The following is a 20547-nucleotide window of genomic DNA, read 5'->3' as shown; positions in this document are numbered from 1 at the left end:
TGTTGTATGAACCCAATAGGTACTGACTGGCCTCCGAGGGGGAACTTGACAAAATGGTGATCATGCTGTGTGACATTGGGAGTTTTACATACATCTCAGGTGGTTTTAGTGTGCGTAGCTTTAGCTGGCCTTACAAGAAGTAAGTATTTCTGACAGCAGTAGACAGAAAAAGCACCACAATATGCAATGCTGAATACACTACAGTAAATCCAGTCCCGGGGTATTAAATGTCAGTGATCACAATACGGGAGGCTTTACCTGTACTCTGGTTACGATCAGAAAATCCATTTAAAGTTCACAGTTAGCCGTTGTTATGTAAATGCAAGTTGAAAAGTACCAGTAGCCTGGCTTTGGGCCAAAGTGGGAGCAGGTCCGCCCAGTGTAGGTGGAAACAGAAATGTCTGAGCCTTTTGGATAAAACGCTGAGGTAAATCCTGCATGGAAATGTAACATTGGCACTCTTCTCTTAGGTTAAACTGAGTAGCTGATCAACATGACTAATGACTTTTTCATAAGCTATTTTCATTTGATTCGGTGACTTTTGAAAATCATTTGGAATATGATACTTCTATTGTGTTCACCACTAATTGGCCTAAGAAGTAAAAGCTGTGTATATAATTACCACCAGTGATTCAGTGCTTACAATAAGAATTCCTGTTAGATTGAGAAAAATAGAAAAAAACAAAACAAAGGGTCCTAAGCAATGCATGTGCCATTTAGTAAATGCGTGTAGAGCGAGTGCCCTATTCTGATTATCAGCTGTTGTCAAACACACTTCCTCAATACTGTGCAGCAAATTCTACCTGATGAACAGCAGAAATTAGTATGACATCCTGGCATTTAAAGCATAATCCAAAATTTCTGTTCTATTTCCGCATACCCAAAAAGCCTACTATTTAGAACGCAAGTATGGGTATTCGGAACTAGCCAATGGCTTTCTTGGCTGTCCTTGGATTGGCCTCCCTTACAGCAGCTTAGACATGGCCTCTCTTCTGACATTCCACAGAGGATGCATCCAAAACCCAAAACTGTGTTACTGACTGTTCTGTTGTTTTTGTTTTTTTTCACAGGTGGAGATTTACATTTTACCTCTATATATTTACCTACGGAGTGCGTTTCCTTAAAAAGGTGAGTGTGCTACTTTCCAAAATCTTTTCTTTTTGATAAAGTTATTAGAGCACTTTTTGTATTGAAGGCACGTTATTCAAGGAGGAGCTGTAACAGGCTTGCGCACTCGAGGATATCCGGAGGAGGTGGATCTTGCTTGGTGAATATTGCTATGAAAGGGGGACCAAGTGACATAATGCACCTCTCAAACACTCCAACCAGTGCTCACTGATAAATAATGGATACATTTGCTCTCAGCACAGCATCCATTATGAAGATATTACTGTCTTCGAGCACATGCACAGTTGAGAAACTAGTTCCCTGTCAACTGTCATCTTCAGTCTAACACTATTGTTACTCTATACTGTACCAGTCAAAAGTTTGGACACACTTAGTCATTCCAGGGTTTTTTCTTAATTTTTTACATTGTAGAATAATAGTGAAGACATCAACTATGAAATAACATATAGATTCATGTAGTAACCAAAACAAGTATTAAACCAATCAAAATAGATTTTATATTTAAGATTCTTCACAGTAGCCACCCTTTGCCTTGATGACAGCTTTGCACACTTGGCATTCTCTCAACCAGCTTCATGAGGCAGTCACCTAGAATGTATTTCAATTATTTTCTTCTTAATGCGTTTGAGCCAATCAGTTGTTGTGACAAGGTAGGGGGGGTATACAGAAGATAAACCTATTTTGTAATGACCAACGCTGGAGATGAGAAACAGGTACGGGGAGTCAACATTTATATTTAATCAGGAACAGACAGTGGAAGGCAGATGTGTGTAATGATGGGGAGCCTGGCGCCTTTCGGCGTGACAGTACCCCCCTCCCCCCCCCGACGATCCAGCTGGGGCGTGAAAGGAAGTTGATCACACTGAGGCGTGGGAGCCCAATAATCCAGTGGAGGCGTAGCAGCCTGACGAGCCAGCTGAAGCCTGACGTGGGATGGGTGCCTTCCGGGGCAAGAACCTCTCAAGCCAGCTAGGGCGTGACAGCCCGACAAGCTGGCGTAGGCACTCCCGGTTCCATTGGTGGCGGCCCCCGTACCAGACATCTCCACCAATCGCAACACCAGCACTCCCCGATGCTTCATATGATGGCTTCAGCATTCTGTAATTACCGACGCTGGAGATGAGAAGCAGGTGCGGGGAGTCAACATTCATTCAGGAACAGACAGGTAACAAAACAGGAACAGCGTCAGCAGACGGGTAAACAACGGCAAATGACAATTAATGCTGAAGCAGGGAACCAGACTGATATATAGTGGAGATGTGATTGAGTCCAGGTGAGTCCAATACTCGATTATTCACGTGAAGGGGGGAATGCAGGCATGTGTAATGATGGTGGCAGGAGTGCGTAATGCTGTTGAGCCTGGCTCCTTCGAACACCGGGGAGTGGGAGCAGGCGTGACATATTTGGTTAAAGACCAAGTCCATATTATGTCAAGAACAGCTCAAATAAGCAAAGAGAAATGACAGTCCATCATTACTTTAAGACATGAAGGTCAGTCAAAGTTTCCTCAAGTGCAGTTGCAAAAACCATCAAGCGCTATGATGAAACTGGCTCTCATGAGGACTGCCACAAGAATGGAAGACCCAGAGTTACAGTGCCTTGCGAAAGTATTCGGCCCCCTTGAACTTTGCGACCTTTTGCCACATTTCAGGCTTCAAACATAAAGATATAAAACTGTAATCGCAGCAAAAGGTGGCGCTACAAAGTATTAACTTAAGGGGGCTGAATAATTTTGCACGCCCCATTTTTCAGTTTTTGATTTGTTAAAAAAGTTTGAAATATCCAATAAATGTCGTTCCACTTCATGATTGTGTCCCACTTGTTGTTGATTCTTCACAAAAAAATACAGTTTTATATCTTTATGTTTGAAGCCTGAAATGTGTCACAAGGTCGCAAAGTTCAAGGGGGGTGAATACTTTCACAAGGCACTGTACCTCTGCTGCAGAGGATAAGTTTGAGTTACCAGCCTCAGAAATTGCAGCCCAAATAAATGCTTCAGAGTTCAAGTAACAGACACATCTCAACATCAACTGTTTAGAGGAGACTATGTGAATCAGGCCTTCATGGTCGAATTGCTGCAAAGAAACCACTACTAAAGGACACCAATAAGAGAAGAGACTTGTTTGGACCAAGAAACACAAGCAATGGACATTAGACAGGTGGAAATCTGTCCTTTGGTCTGAGTCCCAATGTGAGATTTTTGGTTCCAACCGCCGTGTCTTTGTGAGAAGCGGTGTGGGTGAACAGATTATCTCTGGGTGTGGGGGTGCTTTGCTGTGGACACTGTCAGTGATTTATTTGTAAATCAAGGCACGCTTAACCAGCATGGCTACCACAGCATTTTGCAGCGATACACCATCCCATCTGGTTTGCACTTAGTCCCACTATCATTTGTTTTGCAACAGGACAATGACCCAACACACCTCCAGGCTGTGCAAGGGCTATTTTCCCAAGAAGGAGAGTGATGGAGTGCTGCATCAGATGACCTGGCCTCCAAAATCGCCTGAACTCAACCAAATTAGCCCCCAAAAATTGCTTTGTCATTATGGTGTATTGTGTGTAGATTGATGGGGGGGGGACTATTTCATCAATGTTATAATAAGGCTGTACCGTAACTAAATGTAAAAAGTCAAGGGATCTGAATACTTTCCAAAGGCACTGTGTAAGGAAATACAACTGAAAATAGTTTGAGGGTCTCTTTTCGTTTTTTATGTGTTTGACTCTGTGCTCACTGATATTGTGTAATGTACTGAGGCCAAAAGCCTTTTGTGTCTGTAGTAATTGAATGCTGCTGATGATGCCGTTGATCAGGAATCATGATTAGGGGGTGTTTAGGAGACATTGCGGTGAGGATAATTTCTCATTGCAACAACTTGCATGACGATGCACTTTGTGGAATGAGTTCATTTCCTACAGTTGGGCCTAGTGAGTCTCCCGGGTGTGTTGAGACTCAATAGGCCCAACATGCTTGCTGGTAGAAAAAGGGCACTGTATCTATTACAAATCTATAGACCTACAAAATACGTGTAAATCCCTAATGTAAGAGTCTGTGTTTGCATGTCAACTTAAGCAGAGTTTGCAGTTTTAAGTAAGTTATATTTGGTTTGGTCCAGAATCATCTGTCATTGAAGGCAAACACCCTGTGAGAGATGATTATGATGATAAGCAACTCATTACCATGCCTTTTGTAGTCAAAGTCCCTCTTGTGTCAAGACCTAAGACAGTCTTTAACCACATCCCCCAGTTCACTACAGCATTCATCATGTAGCCTTCGACCAGAATGAGCATTCTCAGTTTTGTCCCCAGGCTAACACGTTAATTCTTAACTTGCACTACTAGCGTACAGCAAAAGTTTCCTTTTGATTTAATTAAGTTTCCCTTAATGTAAATACAATCTGACATGGTTACGGTTGCAATATTATTGATGTGCTGGATCCTTTAAGCAAACATTTAGTATTGAGCCAGAGGCAGCATAGCATACAGGTGTGGCGATCAATAGCACTTTATGAATGTAAAAAAAAAAAATTGAAACAGCATAACAATACATTTAATATTCTGTTCATTTTTGTGTGTGTCTGCAGACACCATGGTTATGGAACACCAGAGAGTGCTGGTACGACTATCCTTATCAGGTAATGTTTTGATCATGAGAAAATTCTCCAATGTTTTCCCTGTTAATTCGTTTCACCTAGCTACAACAGTTATTGTATTTGAAAGGACATAGTTTTGATCCAGCTGTATTGATGTGTGTGTGTGTGTGTGTTTTTTCTCACAGCCACTGACGGTGGACATCCACTATTACTATATACTGGAGTTGTCGTTCTACCTGTCCCTACTCTTCTCCCAGTTCACAGATATCAGAAGGAAGGTAGGATACCAATTGTAGTCAATTCATTAATATAATATAGTCAATCAATGTTTGTTTATCACATTGCTTGCTCCATAGATATTTGTTTGCATATGATTAAACACCCATTTCAAGGTAAATCTATTAATAATACAAAATAAAACAAATAATATTCATTTTTTTTAATATAATAAAGCCATTTATTAAAGGGATAATCCACTCCAAACCACTAATTCCTATAATTAACCGTGTTAAATAACACATACAGTTGAAGTCGGAAGTTTACATACACTTAGGTTGGAGTCATTAAAACTAGTTTTTCAACCACTCCACAAATTTCTTGTTAACAAACTATAGTTTTGGCAAGTCGGTTAGGACCACTACTTTGTGCATGACACAAGTCATTTTTCCAACAATTGTTTACAGACAGATTATTTCACTTATAATTCACTGAATCACAATTCCAGTGGATCAGAAGTTTACATACACTAAGTTGACTGTGCCTTTAAACAGCTTGGAAAATTCCAGAAAAATTATGTCATGGCTTTGGAAGCTTCTGATAGGCTAATTGACATCATTTGAGTCAATTGGAGGTGTACCTGTGGATGTATCTCAAGGCCTACCTTCAAACGTAGTGCCTCTTTACTTGACATCATGGGAAAATCAAAAGTAATCAGCCAAGACCTCAGGAAAAAAAATGTAGACCTCCAAAAGTCTGGTTCATCCTTGGGAGCAATTTCCAAATGCCTAAAAGGTACCACCTTCATCTGTACAAACAATAGTACGCAAGTATAAACACCTTGGGACCACGCAGCCATCACACTGCTCAGGAAGGAGATGCATTCTGTCTCCTAGAGATGAACTTACTTTGGTGCGAAAAGTGCAAATCAATCCCAGAACAACATCAAAGGACCTTGTGAAGATGCTGGAGGAAACCGGTACAAAAGTATCTATATCCACAGTAAAACGACTCCTATATCAACAACCTGAAAGGCCGCTCAGCAAGGAAGAAGCCACTGCTCCAAAACCGGCATAAAAAAGCCAGACTACGGTTTGCAACTGCACATGGGGACAAAGATCGTACCATTACCATCTTGGCCTTGTTCTGTTATAATCTCCACCCGGCACAGCCAGAAGAGGACTGGCCACCCCACATAGCCTGGTTCCTCTAGGTTTGGTTGGAGGAAAAAGGGGGAGGCTTGCAAGCAGAAGATCACCATCCCAAACATGAAGCACGGGGGTGGCAGCATCATGTTGTTGGGGTATATGGCTGCAGGAGGGACTGGTGCACTTCACAAAATCGATGGCATCATGAGGCAGGAAAATGATGTGGATATATTGAAGCAACATCTCAAGACATCAGTCAGGAAGTTAAAGCTTGGTCGCAATGGGTCTTCCAAATGGACAATGACCCCAAGCATACCTCGAAAGGTGTGGCAAAATGGCTTAAGGACAACAAAGGTCAAGGTTTTGGAGTGGCCATCACAAAGCCCTGACCTCAATCCGGTAGAAGAAGTGGGCAGAACTGAAAAAGCGTGTGCGAGCAAGGAGGCCTAGAAACCTGACTCAGTTACACAAGCTCTGTCAGGAGGAATGTGCCAAAATTCACCCAGCTTATTGTGGGAAGCTTGTGGAAGGCTACCCTAAATGTTTGACCCATCTAAACTTCTGACCCACTGGGAATGTGATGAAAGAAATAAAAGCTGAAATAAATAATTCTCTCTCTCCTATTATTCTGACATTTCACATCTTAAAATAAAATAAAGTGGTGATCCTAACTGACCTAAGACAGGGAATTGTTACTAGGATTAAACTGAGTTTGGCTAAGGTGTATGTAAACTTCCGACTTCAACTGTATGTGAACAATATTTTTGTGTAAATAAATGTTTCATTTTGTGTTTATAACAAGTTTGGTAGCAGCATGTAACAATCGTTGTGGAGATCTGTTGCCGCTCAAGTCATCTACTAAACCCACAATGCTATGCTCTCTGGGCTGGCTGCACACAATAATACCAATGTCAATATTAGCATGTGAAGTAGCTAAACAAACTGCACTATCAATTTAGGAGTCTCTCTCACCGAGTTCAATTAGCAATTCTCTGCCCAGAGCAAGTGCAGCGTATGCTGCTATGGCAACAACAGACGTTTCCCACAGATACACAGGGAGCATTGCGAGATGGTACTTGACTGAAAAACTGAGTTGAATCATTTGCTACACTGTTTAGCTTTTTATTTATTTTACCTTTATTTAACTAGGCAAGTCAGTTAAGAACAAATTCTTATTTTCAATGATGGCCTAGGAACAGTGGATTAACTGCCTGTTCAGGGGCAGAACGACAGATTTGTCAGCTCAGGGATTTGAACTTGAAACCTTCCGGTTACTAGTCCAACGCTCTAACCACTAGGCTACCCTGCCGCTTGAGCACATCTAAGCGAAAAAATAAACATTGTCATAACAATATAAATGGAGTTCTAGACGAGTATGCCCATATCATCTATTAACTGATTTGTCAATCAGGAGTGCAGGTAACACTATACCATATCACCAGTGACGAGAACCATGTAACTATGACATGTTCCTACATGATTTCCTGATTTCACAGATGGACCACTTAGAATTTAAATTATGGGGAAAATGTTTCATTTAACCACTGATAGAACAGAAGATTTCACCAAATTCACACGAGTGTCATGATTTTTATTTCTGGGGTGGATTATCCCTTTAAATCAAAGGGAAATGCCTCATAACTGGTTTAATACATTTAATACATTTGATACATTTACTTTTCTTTTTTTCTTTGTATTCAAATCAAATTTATTTATATAGCCCTTTGTACATCAGCTGATATCTCAAAGTGCTGTACAGAAACCCAGCCTAAAACCCCAAACAGCAAGCAATGCAGGTGTAGAAGCACGGTGGCTAGGAAAAACTCCCTAGAAAGGCCAAAACCTAGGAAGAAACCAGGCTATGTGGGGTGGCCAGTCCTCTTCTGGCTGTGCCGGGTGGAGTTTATAACAGAACATGGCCAAGATGTTCAAATGTTCATAAATGACCAGCATGGTCAAATAATAATAATCACAGGCAGAACAGTTGAAACTGGAGCAGCAGCACGGCCAGGTGGACTGGGGACAGCAAGGAGTCATCATGTCAGGTAGTCCTGAGGCATGGTCTTAGGGCTCAGGGCTCCGAGAGAGAAAGAAAGAGAGTTAGAGAGAGCATACTTAAATTCACACAGGACACCGTATAGGACAGGAGAAGTACTCCAGATATAACAAACTGACCCTAGCCCCCCGACAAACTACTGCCGCATAAATACTGGAGGCTGAGACGGGATGGGTCAGGAGACACTGTGGCCCCATCCGAGGACACCCCCGGACAGGGCCAAACAAGAAGGATATAACCCCACCCACTTTGCCAAAGCACAGCCCCCACACCACTAGAGGGATATCTTCAACCACTAACTTACCATCCTGAGACAAGGCCGAGTATAGCCCACAAAGATCTCCACCATGGCACAACCCAAGGGGGGGCGCCAACCCAGACAGGAAGATCACATCAGTGACTCAACCCACTCAAGTGATGCACCCCTCCTAGGGACGGTATGAAAGAGCCCTAGTAAGCCAGTGACTCAGCCCCTGTAATAGGGTTAGAGGCAGAGAATCCCAGTGGAAAGAGGGGAACCGGCCAGGCAGAGACAGCAAGGGCTGCTCCAGAGCCTTTCCGTTCACCTGCCCACTCCTGGGCCAGACTACACTCAATCATATGACCCACTGAAGAGATGAGACTTCAGTAAAGACTTAAAGGTTGAGGCCGAGTTTGCGTCTCTCACATGGGTAGGCAGACCATTCCATAAAAATGGAGCTCTATAGGAGAAAGCCCCGCTTCCAGCTGTTTGCTTAGAAATTCTAGGGACAATTAGGAGGCCTGCATCTTGTGACCGTAGCGTACGTCTAGGTATGTACGGCAGGACCAAATCAGACGGAAAAAAGCTGTCCTTGAAACAGTCTTGATATGTTCTTCAAAAGAGAGATCAGGGTCCAGAGTAACGCCGAGGTCCTTCAGTTTTATTTGAGACGACTGTACAACCATTAAGATTAATTGTCAGATTCAACAGAAGATCTTTGTTTCTTGGGACCTAGAACAAGCATCTCTGTTTTGTCCGAGTTTAAAAGTAGAAAGTTTGCAGCCATCCACTTCCTTATGTCTGAAACACAGGCTTCTAGCGAGGGCAATTTTGGGGCTTCACCATGTTTAATTGAAATGTACAGCTGTGTGTCATCCGCATAGCAGTGAAAGTTAACATTATGTTTTCGAATGACATCCCCAAGAGGTAAAATATATAGTGAAAACAATAGTGGTCCTAAAACGGAACCTTGAGGAACACCGAAATTTACAGTTGATTTGTCAGAGGACAAACCATTCACAGAGACAAACTGATATCTTTCCGACAGATAAGATCTAAACCAGGCCAGAACTTGTCCGTGCAGACCAATTTGGGTTTCCAATCTCTCCAAATGAATGTGGTAATCGATGTTATCAAAAGCAGCACTAAGGTCTTGGAGCACGAGGACAGATGCAGAGCCTCGGTCTGATGCCATTAAAAGGTCATTTACCACCTTCACAAGTGCAGTCTCAGTGCTATGATGGGGTCTAAAACCAGACTGAAGCATTTCGTATACATTGTTTGTCTTCAGGAAGGCAGTGAGTTGCTGCGCAACAGCTTTTTCTAACATTTTTGAGAGTAATGGAAGATTCGATATAGGCCGATAGTTTTTTAAAATATATTCTGGGTCTAGGTTTGGCTTTTTCAAGAGAGGCCTTATTACTGCCACTTTTAGTGAGTTTGGTACACATCCGGTGGATAGAGAGCCGTTTATTATGTTCAACATAGGAGGGCCAAGCACAGGAAGCAGCTCTTTCAGTAGTTTAGTTGGAATAGGGTCCAGTATGCAGCTTGAAGGTTTAGAGGCCATGATTATTTTCATCATTGTGTCAAGAGATATAGTACTAAAACACTTGAGTGTCTCTCTTGATCCTAGGTCCTGGCAGAGTTGTGCAGACTCAGGACAACTGAGCTTTGAAGGAATACGCAGATTTAAAGAGGAGTCCGTAATTTGCTTTCTACTAATCATGATCTTTTCCTCAAAGATGTTCATGAATTTATCACTGCTGAAGTGAAAGCCATCCTCTCTTGGGGAATGCTGCTTTTTAGTTAGCTTTGCGACAGTATCAAAAAGGAATTTCGGATTGTTCTTATTTTCCTCAATTAAGTTGGAAAAATAGGATGATCGAGCAGCAGTAAGGGCTCTTCGATACTGCACGGTACTTTCCAAACTAGTTGGAAGACTTCCAGTTTGGTGTGGCGCCATTTCCGTTCCAATTTTCTGGAAGCTTGCTTCAGAGCTCGGGTATTTTCTGTGTACCAGGGAGCTAGTTTCTTATGAGAAATGTTTTTAGGGGTGCAACTGCATCTAGGGTATTGCGCAAGGTTAAATTGAGTTCCTCAGTTAGGTGGTTAACAGACTTTTGTCCTCTGGTGTCCTTGGGTAGACAGAGGGAATCTGGAAGGACATCAATGAATCTTTGTGTTGTCTGTGAATTTATAGCAAGACTTTTGATGTTCCTTGGTTGGGGTCTGAGCAGATTATTTGTTGCAATTGCAAACGTAATAAAATGGTGGTCCGATAGTCCAGGATTATGAGGAAAAACATTAAGATCCACAACATTTACTCCATGGGACAAAACTAGGTCCAGAGTATGACTGTGACAGTGAGTGGGTCCAGAGACATGTTGGACAAAACCCACTGAGTCGATGATGGCTCCGAAAGCCTTTTGGAATGGGTCTGTGGACTTTTCCATGTGAATATTAAAGTCATCAAAGATTAGAATATTGTCTGCTATGACGACAAGGTCCGATAGGAATTCAGGGAACTCAATGGGGAACGCTGTATTTGGCCCAGGAGGCCTGTAAACAGTAGCTATAAAAAGTGATTGAGCAGGCTGCATAGATTTCATGACTTAGAAGCTCAAAAGACAAACATCATTTTTTTTTTTGTAAATTGAAATTTGCTATCGTAAATGTTAGGAACACCTCCGCCTTTGCGGGATGCACGGGGATATGGTCACTAGTGTAGCCAGGAGGTGAGGCCTCATTTAACACAGTAAATTCATCAGGCTTAAGCCATGTTTCAGTCAGGCCAATCACATCAAGAATATGATCAGTGATTAGTTCATTGACTATAATTGTCTTTGAAGTAAGGGATCTAACATTAAGTAGCCCTATTTTGAGATGTGAGGTATCATGATCTCTTTCAATAATGACAGGAAGCTATTCACAAAATAAAAGACAAGAAGGGTAAAATATTAACAGATCCGCAGGATATTAATAAATGCTTGGCGCAGTTTTACTCAGAGCTATACCAATCAAAATGCGATGCTACTGATCCACAAACTATGGAATGCTTTCTCGCTGAATGTGAACTTCCAAAACGAGACAGGGGGGCAGCTTCTGCACTCGATGCAGGGATAACTTTAGAGGAAATTAACACAGCGATAGCACAATTTCCAAACAGCAAGGCCTCTGGGCCCGATGGATATGTAATAGAATTCTATAAGAAGTACTGCGCCAGTCTATCTCCACTTATGTTGCGACTGTTTAAACAATCCAAAGAAAATGCCAAACTCCCTGCAAACACTGTATGAGGCTACAATAGCACTGATCTTGAAAAAAGATAGAGATTCCATGGAGATGTCATCTTATCGCCCCGTGTCGTTACTCCCCATAGAAAACAAGGTGTTGACAAAGATATTGGCAAACTGATTGAAAACATACATTTCCGACATCATACACCCTGACCAGACAGGTTTTATCCCGGGCCGATATATATACTATTTGAGATGCCTTTTCAACGTAATGTATCACGATCACAAGGTTGAGGCAGTGGTAATAGCTCTTGATGCAGAGAAGGCGTTTGATCGGATTGAGTGGAAGTATATGATGTCGGTTCTGGAGCACTTCGGGTTCGGAAAGGAATTTATTACAACTGGACAAAATATATGTCAACACGTGGAAACGGTTTCATGGACTGACAAAAAAATAAAAGACATGACGATTGTAAAGTGGCTGTTCCACTGATGTCAGAAGGTGAATTCACCAATTTGTAAGTCGCTCTGGATAAGAGCGTCTGCTAAATGACTTAAATGTAAATGTAAATGTATTAATTAGATAAGAATTATTTATGCACACCCAATGGCTTCCGTGGTAACCAATCAAAAAATGTCAGTCATTCCGCTTGTTCAAGGGGTGCCGACAGGGGTGCCCTATTTCGCCTGCTCTCTTCGCTATAGCCATGGAACCCCTTGCTACTCTCATTCGGGCATGTGCCGATATAGCTTCTGTTAAAATAAAGGACACACAGCACTATATGCAGATGATGTTCTTTTGTTTTTGTCCAAGCCTAAAACTTCTATTCCACCCTTACTTAATTTGATAGACACATTTGGCTCTTTCTCTGGCTACAAGATACACTGGCAAAAAAAGTGAGTTGATGCCAATATCACGGCCTGTGGATATGCAATTTCTGCAATCTATCCCGTTTAGAACAGTGATGGACAAGTTCACAAGCCTTAGCATTGTAGTGACAAGAGACCTTGATCAGCTATTGAAAGTGAATTGGGACATGAAAATATATCAGCTTAAACAAAATATAGATTTTTGGAAAACTCTGCCTATCTCCTTGGTTGGTTGTATAAACGCTATTAAAATGGTTGTCCTACCCAGGTTTCTTTACCTCTTCCAATTTCATACCACAAAGCTATTTTAAGAAACTGGATTCAATAGTAACTCCATTTGTATGGCTTAACAAGGCAGCCAGAATTTCAAAGAAGCATTTATGCAAGTACAAAATAGAGGGGGGCTTTGGCCTTCCTCACTTTAAACTGTATTATTGGGCTGCTAATCTGAAGATTGTGTCTTTCTGGAGGGAAAGTTTACCTGCGATGAGACAGAAGGATATGCCTGCATGGCTTTTGATTGAGCAGGCCTCCTGTCAACGTTCCTCACTCCCTGCACTTGTTAATAGCCCATCGTATGTGAAAAAATCCACTTATGACTCTAACCCAGTCATTTGTCATACGCTTAGGATCTGGAAACAGATTAGGTATTTTCTTAACATACCCACTGTATACATTGAAAGCCCGATTTGCCTGAATCATGCTTTCCACCCCGCATTGGATGATGTGGTGTTTTCACAGTGGAGGGAGAAGGGGCTCACAACAATTGGTAATCTATACATAGATGGACAGTTAGCTTCATTTCAACAATTACAGGGAAAGTTCAACATGCCAACAACACATTTTTTCAGATACCTCCAAATCAGGAATTTCGTAAGGACACATATCCCACAGTATGTCATGAAGCCAAATAGTCCTACATTAGATAGCTTGATCCTTGTCAAACCCCATTCAATAGGGTCGGTCTCTAGACTGTATGATGTGCTACAGGCCCACATAGAGGTATCCACAGACAACATTAAAAGGGCTTGGGAACAAGAACTTGGGTCAGAAATCTCAGATGAGGACTGGGTAGAAGCTCTCAGGAATATAAACCACAGTTCAGTGAATGCCAGACACAACCTTGTACAGTTTAAGGTGATACACAGGTTACATTACTCAAAAGTAAAACTGCATAAAATATTCCCGGACACCTCACCACTGTGTGATAGGTGCAAGCAGGACGAGGGGATGTTGACCCACTTATTCTGGACATATCCTAAGTTACATGTTTACTGGGCTCTCATTTTTGATTACTTATCTAGAGCCTTTGATAGAGTTCTAGCCCGAGACCCATTGATCACTCTGTTTGGTACAGTTAATGGGAATAACCACGAAGGGAAAGCTGTCTCTCTATTAGCCAAAAGGCTCATATTGCAATTTTGGAAACTGGAGACTGTACCTACCTTTTGAAATGTGGTTACGGGATTTAGGGAATGTAATACATCTGGAAAAGATTCGATACAATACCTCCAATAGAAGTCCAATGTTTTACAAAATATGGCAGCCGATACTGGATAAATGGTCTAGTCCCGCTTCATAACTGGGTTGACGATCTGCTGCTACTCTGTGCTGTACTCCACTCAATATTTATTTTTGGCTTAACTACACTGCTTGTAATGACTATATGCTGTCTTCTTATACATGTACCACCTAATAGGATTTTGTTTGATTTTGTGTAATGTGTGAGTTAAGTTTTGTCCTCTAAATTGGCCATCCCATTCAACAGTACAATGAATGTCATTGTTAGTATTGCTGTCTTTTTTATTTGATTTTTTTTTTTGTAAAATAATAAACATATTATTTAAAAAAAAAAATAATGACAGGAATGGAGGAGGTCTTTATCCTAGTGAGATTGCTAAGGCGAACACCGCCATGTTTAGTTTTGCCCAACCTAGGTCGAGGCACAGACACGGTCTCAATGGGGATAGCTGAGCTGACTACACTGACTGTGCTCGTGGCAGACTCCACTATGCTGGCTAACAGCCTGCAGCCTGGCCTGCACCCTATTTCATTGTGGAGCTAGAGCCATGTCTATGTTGGTAGACAAGATGAGAGCACCCCTCCAGCTAGGATGGAGTCGGTCACTCCTCAGCAGGTCAGGCTTGGTCCTGTTTGTGGGTGAGTCCCAGAAAGAGGGCCAAATGTCTACAAATTCTATCTTTTGGGAGGGGCAGAAAACAGTTTTCAACCAGCGATTGAGTTGTGAGACTCTGCTGTAGAGCTCATCACTCCTCCTAACTGGGAGGGGGCCAGAGACAATTACTCGATGCCGACACATCTTTCTAGCTGATTTACACGCTGAAGCTATGTTGCGCTTGGTGATCTCTGACTGTTTCATCCTAACATCGTTGGTGCCGACGTGGATAACAATATCTCTATACTCTCTACACTCGCCAGTTTTAGCTTTAGCCAGCACCATCTTCAGATTAGCCTTAACGTCGGTAGCCCTGCCCCCTGGTAAACAGTATGATCGCTGGATGATTAGTTTTAAGTCTAATACTGCGAGTAATGGAGTTGCAAATGACTAGGGTTTTCAATTTGTCAGAGCTAATGGTGGGAAGCTTTGGCGTCTCAGACCCCGTAACGGGAGGAGTAGAGACAAGAGAAGGCTCGGCTTCTGACTCTGACTCGCTGCTTAATGGGGAAAACCGATTGAAAGTTTCTGTCGGCTGAATGAGCGACACCGGTTGAGCATTCCTACAGCATTTCCCTCCAGAAACTGTGAGAAAGTTGTCCGGCTGTGGGGACAGTGCAAGGTGATTTATACTAACGTTACTATCTGTACTTACTGTTGGCACAGACGCTGTTTCATCCTTTCCTACACTGAAATTACCCTTGCCTAACGATTGCGTCTGAAGCTTGGCTTGTAGCACAGCTATCCTCGCCGTAAGGCGATCGTTCTCTTGTATATTATGAGTACAGCGACTGCAATTAGAAGGCATCATGTTAATATTACTACTTAGCTTCGGCTGTTGGAGGTCCTGACGAACCATGTCCAGATAAAGTGCCCGGGGTGAAAAAGTTGAATGAAAATAAAAAGTTGAGGGGAAAAAACAAAAATATAAACGGTAATTAAAAAGTAAAAACCGTAAAGTTGTCAGGTAGCAAAGTAAGGTTGGCAACAAAATGCACAGCAACACGTAAACAAGTCTGCAAGTCAGTTCTGTTATGCAGTGGTAATCTCAAGAAAGCCTTAATTATTGTTTGTCTGCATTCAGGCCTGCTTGTCTGTTCTAGGATTTTGTTTTATTTTTTGGTCTTTGCCTTGGTGTGGTGTTTTAGTCTAATCTCTGCTCTGTGAAATCACAGGCCTCTGAGAGGAGGAGATGGATTACTGGAATTTTCTGGCAGACATTGTAAACCGTTTTCCCCTCTTATTTGTTTTCGATTGAGTCTCATTTCATTATTCAGTTCCTAGAACCTGAAGATTATTACATTTCTCCATAATTTTTTATTTATTTCAGTGTCATGTCATTCCTTGTCCCCACTGACGAAAACTATTATTATTTAAGAATGAAAAAGATTAATTTGAAATATTTCATATTGAATACGAATTGAGACACAATAAATGGTTTCAAGTTTTGATATCTGTGAGTGTGTTTTAGACCTGGTTTATCTGAGGTGATTTTGTTAGTAGCACATGTTTTATATATTTTTCGTAACCTAGCCTCTCACTCCACTTCATCCTGAATGATGTTTAAACACAGTAACTGAGGGTCAAACAAACAGCTGTGATGACATCAGGCCCAGTTTTGTGACCCACTCACACTTAATCCCTAGACTAAAGATAAATAATCCATGGAACGTACACGCACAGCCGCTATGGAAAAGACCACTGCAGAACTGCTCATCTGCAGACAGACACACATTTGATACACACTCACACACGCATACACTCTTTCTAATACATCCCATAGTCGGGTTGCCAGATAGATTTTCCAGGTCAGGGCATCTCCATGTTTGAGCTGTAAATATTGCCTCAGCATAGCTCTTTTTGCTTCTGTTCTTTTCAATCTTCTTTAGCACTGTTAAGCGGTGTCTAGAATATAGGGGGTGGTATTGTTTATGGAGGGCCCTCCTTGGCCATGGCATTTTCTTTTAAACCAGCTCCCTAGTTGAGTTCAGAGAATGCCAATTTGCATGCCTCCCATCTCTTCCTTCTCTTTCCGCCCCACTCTGTCCACACCACTGAACACCTAACACTCACTCAATCACTCACAGCTGTCCCATGATGCCGTGGTGTTTATGCCCTCACCTCTCATCTCCGTGTTGACTGTTGGCATGTCTGTTTTTGTTTTCTTTCTCCTTTCAGTTTTTTCATTGCACAAAGCTACGCATTGAGGAGGTCCTCTGCACCCCCTGCCAATTCCACTATGTTCCCTGCACTCTGTTGCTTCCATTCTGTATTTGCACCACTGCTCCTGCTCTGGGCTGGCTGCTCTGCTGTTTATACTGAGCCTTTTCAACCCTGTGGGGCAGAAGAGGGCATGTCATCCTTATTCAGCCACAGCCTCACTCATCAGGGGATATTAACCTTCTAGACTGACTAGAGACCACTTTAGCTGTAGATGTAGACTCGCCTCTCTTTTTTTCATATAGTACATTTTTACTAGACTTAGTTTTCATATTCATTCATTTGTCAAAATAATAACTGTCTAGCCACCAAAGTAGATGAGAAAGGAAGGCGTCAGCTGCCCTTGAGTCCTGCGTTCAGAGAAACAATAGAATTGTCAGCACAAAGCAAAAGCAGATGAAGAGGGAAGTTGAATTGTCATTAACGGAGTGTGATGTTTACAAAGGGGCAATGTCCTTGTCAGAATGTCATCCGCACCTTGTCACCATAGATGTTCTGCATAGTGCGCAGCCAGCAAGTGTACAAAGTGCAGAGGAGTCCACTTATCTACTGTGAGCACAAAGAATACAGCAGCGGTCATGTTCTCTGCATGACGCCGAAGCTTTCATAAAACCCACATGCTGTACATGTCTCCTTGCTGTGAGTCATGATAGAGAATGCTTTCTCCCTCTACCATTGTGTGACATGACTATGACGCCTGTGCCCCCCCCCCCCGCAGGACTTCCTGATAATGTTCCTGCACCACCTGGCGACAATCTCCCTCATCACCTTTGCCTACGTCAACAACATGGCTAGAGTGGGCACGCTGGTCATGTGTATCCACGACTCCGCCGACGTCCTGGTGGAGGTGAGTAGAGACACGTTCAGCAAGGCATGTTCAGGTGTCTGGCATGTCGGGGGGGGCGGGAAGATTTTTGTTATTTCTACAAATTACATTTCTCTCTGCAATGTTCCACAAGGTTTGCCTGCTGAACGTGGCCCTGATGTGTTCTTCACACCCCATGGACATGTGGGAGGGTCCTGTGTTCTTTTGTGGTTGTTTTAGCTACTGTGCTTGCTTGTGATTCTATCAGAGGGAAAATCCGCCATCTGTAGATTTCAATTATGTACTGCCGAAACCAATTTCAGTGTAGGAAAAAGGTAGATACAACATCCACGATTTGTTCTTGTAACCATTTTGCGTGTGTCTGTGTCATCTGTTGCAGGCTGCCAAAATGGCCAACTATGCCAAGTTTCAGAGACTTTGCAACCTCCTGTTTGTCATGTTTGCAATGGTCTTCATCAGCTCCAGGCTGGGTGTCTATCCTGTCTGGTAAGGAGGCTTTGTCTCTACATAGAATGAATGCGTCCCAAATGGCACCCGATTCCCTATGTCCACTGGTCAAAAGTAGTGCACTATGTAGCGAATAGGGCAGCATTTGGGACTCAACCAATGTCTTCTCTGTGAAAGACTACAGCTCAATTGAAACAATGGAGTTGAGTGTTTTTTAGATGCACTTGTGTGCTGCAAGTTGAAACAGACCAGGATGATACTGTATATCGGAGCATGTTTGTTTCATTGTATAATCTGTCTCTGAATACAGGAGACATGAATGTACTGTAGATCTCAGAATATTGACACTTTCCAAATGGGCTTTGCAATTTTTCCAGGAAGGTTTTCATTTTATACAGGTCTTGGTGAGTTTTGTTGCTTAGTAATAGTTACTATGGATACTACAGCAACAATATGGACGTAAGCATCTTCTCCAGTAAAGAAGGAGGGGGAAATAAAAATGAAAGACGGACCATTATTTTGAGATCATTTAATTATGTAAACCAGGGTCAAGACTGGAATCTGAAATGGCACATTCAATTTACACTTTGAAAACCTCAATTAACTAATTCTTTATGTTATCACAGTGCCTGTATCAGTTGGTATCAATGCCAGAATGTTGTCTTTTTTACATATTGGACTTCCAAATTTTGACACATTTGGATTGCACCGGAATGTTTTTGATGTGTCATCAGAGAGACATCCTACCTTTTTTGATATGAGAGAAGCAGTTGCAAATTAGTCATAGTAGAGGAATATGCGCTCCCCAGCTTACTGTGTCATGGCCTTAGCACTCTCAGCACTACCGTCACTGTACGAGGAGAAAAAAGCCACGTGATTTACTATCCCGCTCTGAGACGTCACCCCAATTTTGAGCCCACACTCGAGGACAGCGCAGTTAATTACCAGATCAAAATGACAAACGACTCTTTATTCGAAAGATATTAAAGCATGAACCTCCACAGTACAGTGCACTGTCTCTAAAGAAATGTAAATCCTTTAGAAGTCTCATTCAGTGATTTCCTTGTTAGTATGCCGTCGTGAGTTATACACTATATCACAGTGCAGGCAGAGCGCACCCCATCAACCAGAAGGATAGTGTGACTGTACAACTGTTGCCATGGCTTCAGTATCAGCAGGGTTCATATCATGTACAATTATCCAACTATATCTCTACCTTCACGGAAATAGCTATCAAGCCATTCATCAGAGAAGTGAAGGAAGGATTTAATATGTTCTTTAAAGTGGTTTGAGTAGTGTGTACATTATAACAGATTGACTTCATACAGTAAAGTGCTGCATGAGCTTTTCCGCACAGTATAGCGGGGAGAAGGGATAAAGTTATTTGTCTGTCTCCTGGGTGATAATTATCCTTGGCTGTTAAGAGAGGGTCTGTCTGCCTGTCTGTCGTGGAGGATGGAGAGCAAGCTAGGGCAGTGTTTTCCAAACTCGGTCCTCAGGACCCCAAGGGTTTTAGGAGACCTCACGTTTTGTTTTTTGCCCTAACACTACACAGCTGATTCAAATTATCAAAGCTTGTTGATTATTTGAATCCGCTGTGTAATGCTAAGGCAAAAAAAAAAAAAGACGTGCGCCCCTTAGGGTCCCGAGGACCGAGTTTGGGAAACCCTTAGCTAGGGGCTGAAGGCTCTGGACGTTAGCCTCTTATGTTGTCCCGGAGGGTCTCTCTCAACCACCTGGCCATCTGTATTCCTCCACTCTACCTTAGAGCACCAGGAACATTTACCGTCTTCTGTTCACCTAGAATTCTAAGACAATAATAAGTAGCTTATTTGATGACAGCTGCCTCAGACTGGGTTTTCTGGCGTGTACTTTAGTTGACAGGTTTTTGTTAATTTTAGAGAGAGACCCGTATTAAAACCAATAAGTATTTCCAGTCTGTTACAATTCCCAATAGAGACGTTGTGGTTGTCTCATTACTACATCCTGTCATTATGAGCTGCTCTGAATGTGTGTGTAGGTTGGTTTACTTATCAAATGAGTTGACTAATTATTTCTCTCTCTCTTTCACGTAGGATTTTAAACACTACCTTGTTTGAGAGCTGGGAGATCGTGGGGCCGTACCCCTCCTGGTGGGTGTTCAACCTACTGCTGATCCTGCTGCAGTTCCTGCACTCCTTCTGGTCCTACCTCATAGTGAAGATAGCCTGTCGAGCCATCTCCAGAGGAAAGGTGAGAGACAAAGGGAGAGTCTCAATTACAATTTCTTGACTCCCCGCGTCCTCTCGCCTGGTTCTCAAACCTCATTGGTTGAGAATGTCAGAGGTCTCTCTCTGAGCTTCTCTTCTCCTGAGTTAAGAGAATGCGAGTAGTCAAGGAAACATTGATTC

General features: G+C 42.3%; 1 protein-coding gene across 2 annotated transcripts in view; it reads left to right on the top strand.

Annotated features, from left to right (window-relative positions):
- The window catches only part of LOC135519581 (ceramide synthase 6-like), a 32853-nt gene that overhangs the window by 8817 nt on the left and 3489 nt on the right, over window positions 1–20547 (top strand). For both annotated transcript variants that reach the window (XM_064944819.1, XM_064944820.1), the window contains 6 exons: window positions 1071–1128; window positions 4710–4760; window positions 4904–4996; window positions 17603–17731; window positions 18090–18196; window positions 20233–20389. In XM_064944819.1, coding sequence (XP_064800891.1) covers window positions 1071–1128; window positions 4710–4760; window positions 4904–4996; window positions 17603–17731; window positions 18090–18196; window positions 20233–20389 — 595 coding nt within the window. The remainder of the gene's footprint in view (window positions 1–1070; window positions 1129–4709; window positions 4761–4903; window positions 4997–17602; window positions 17732–18089; window positions 18197–20232; window positions 20390–20547) is intronic.

The sequence above is a fragment of the Oncorhynchus masou genome, chromosome 29 (genome assembly GCF_036934945.1).
Source record: "Oncorhynchus masou masou isolate Uvic2021 chromosome 29, UVic_Omas_1.1, whole genome shotgun sequence".
Lineage (NCBI taxonomy): Eukaryota > Metazoa > Chordata > Actinopteri > Salmoniformes > Salmonidae > Oncorhynchus > Oncorhynchus masou.
The sequence above is the reverse complement of the archived record's forward strand: the minus strand, read 5'-3'. Positions and strand labels throughout refer to the sequence as shown.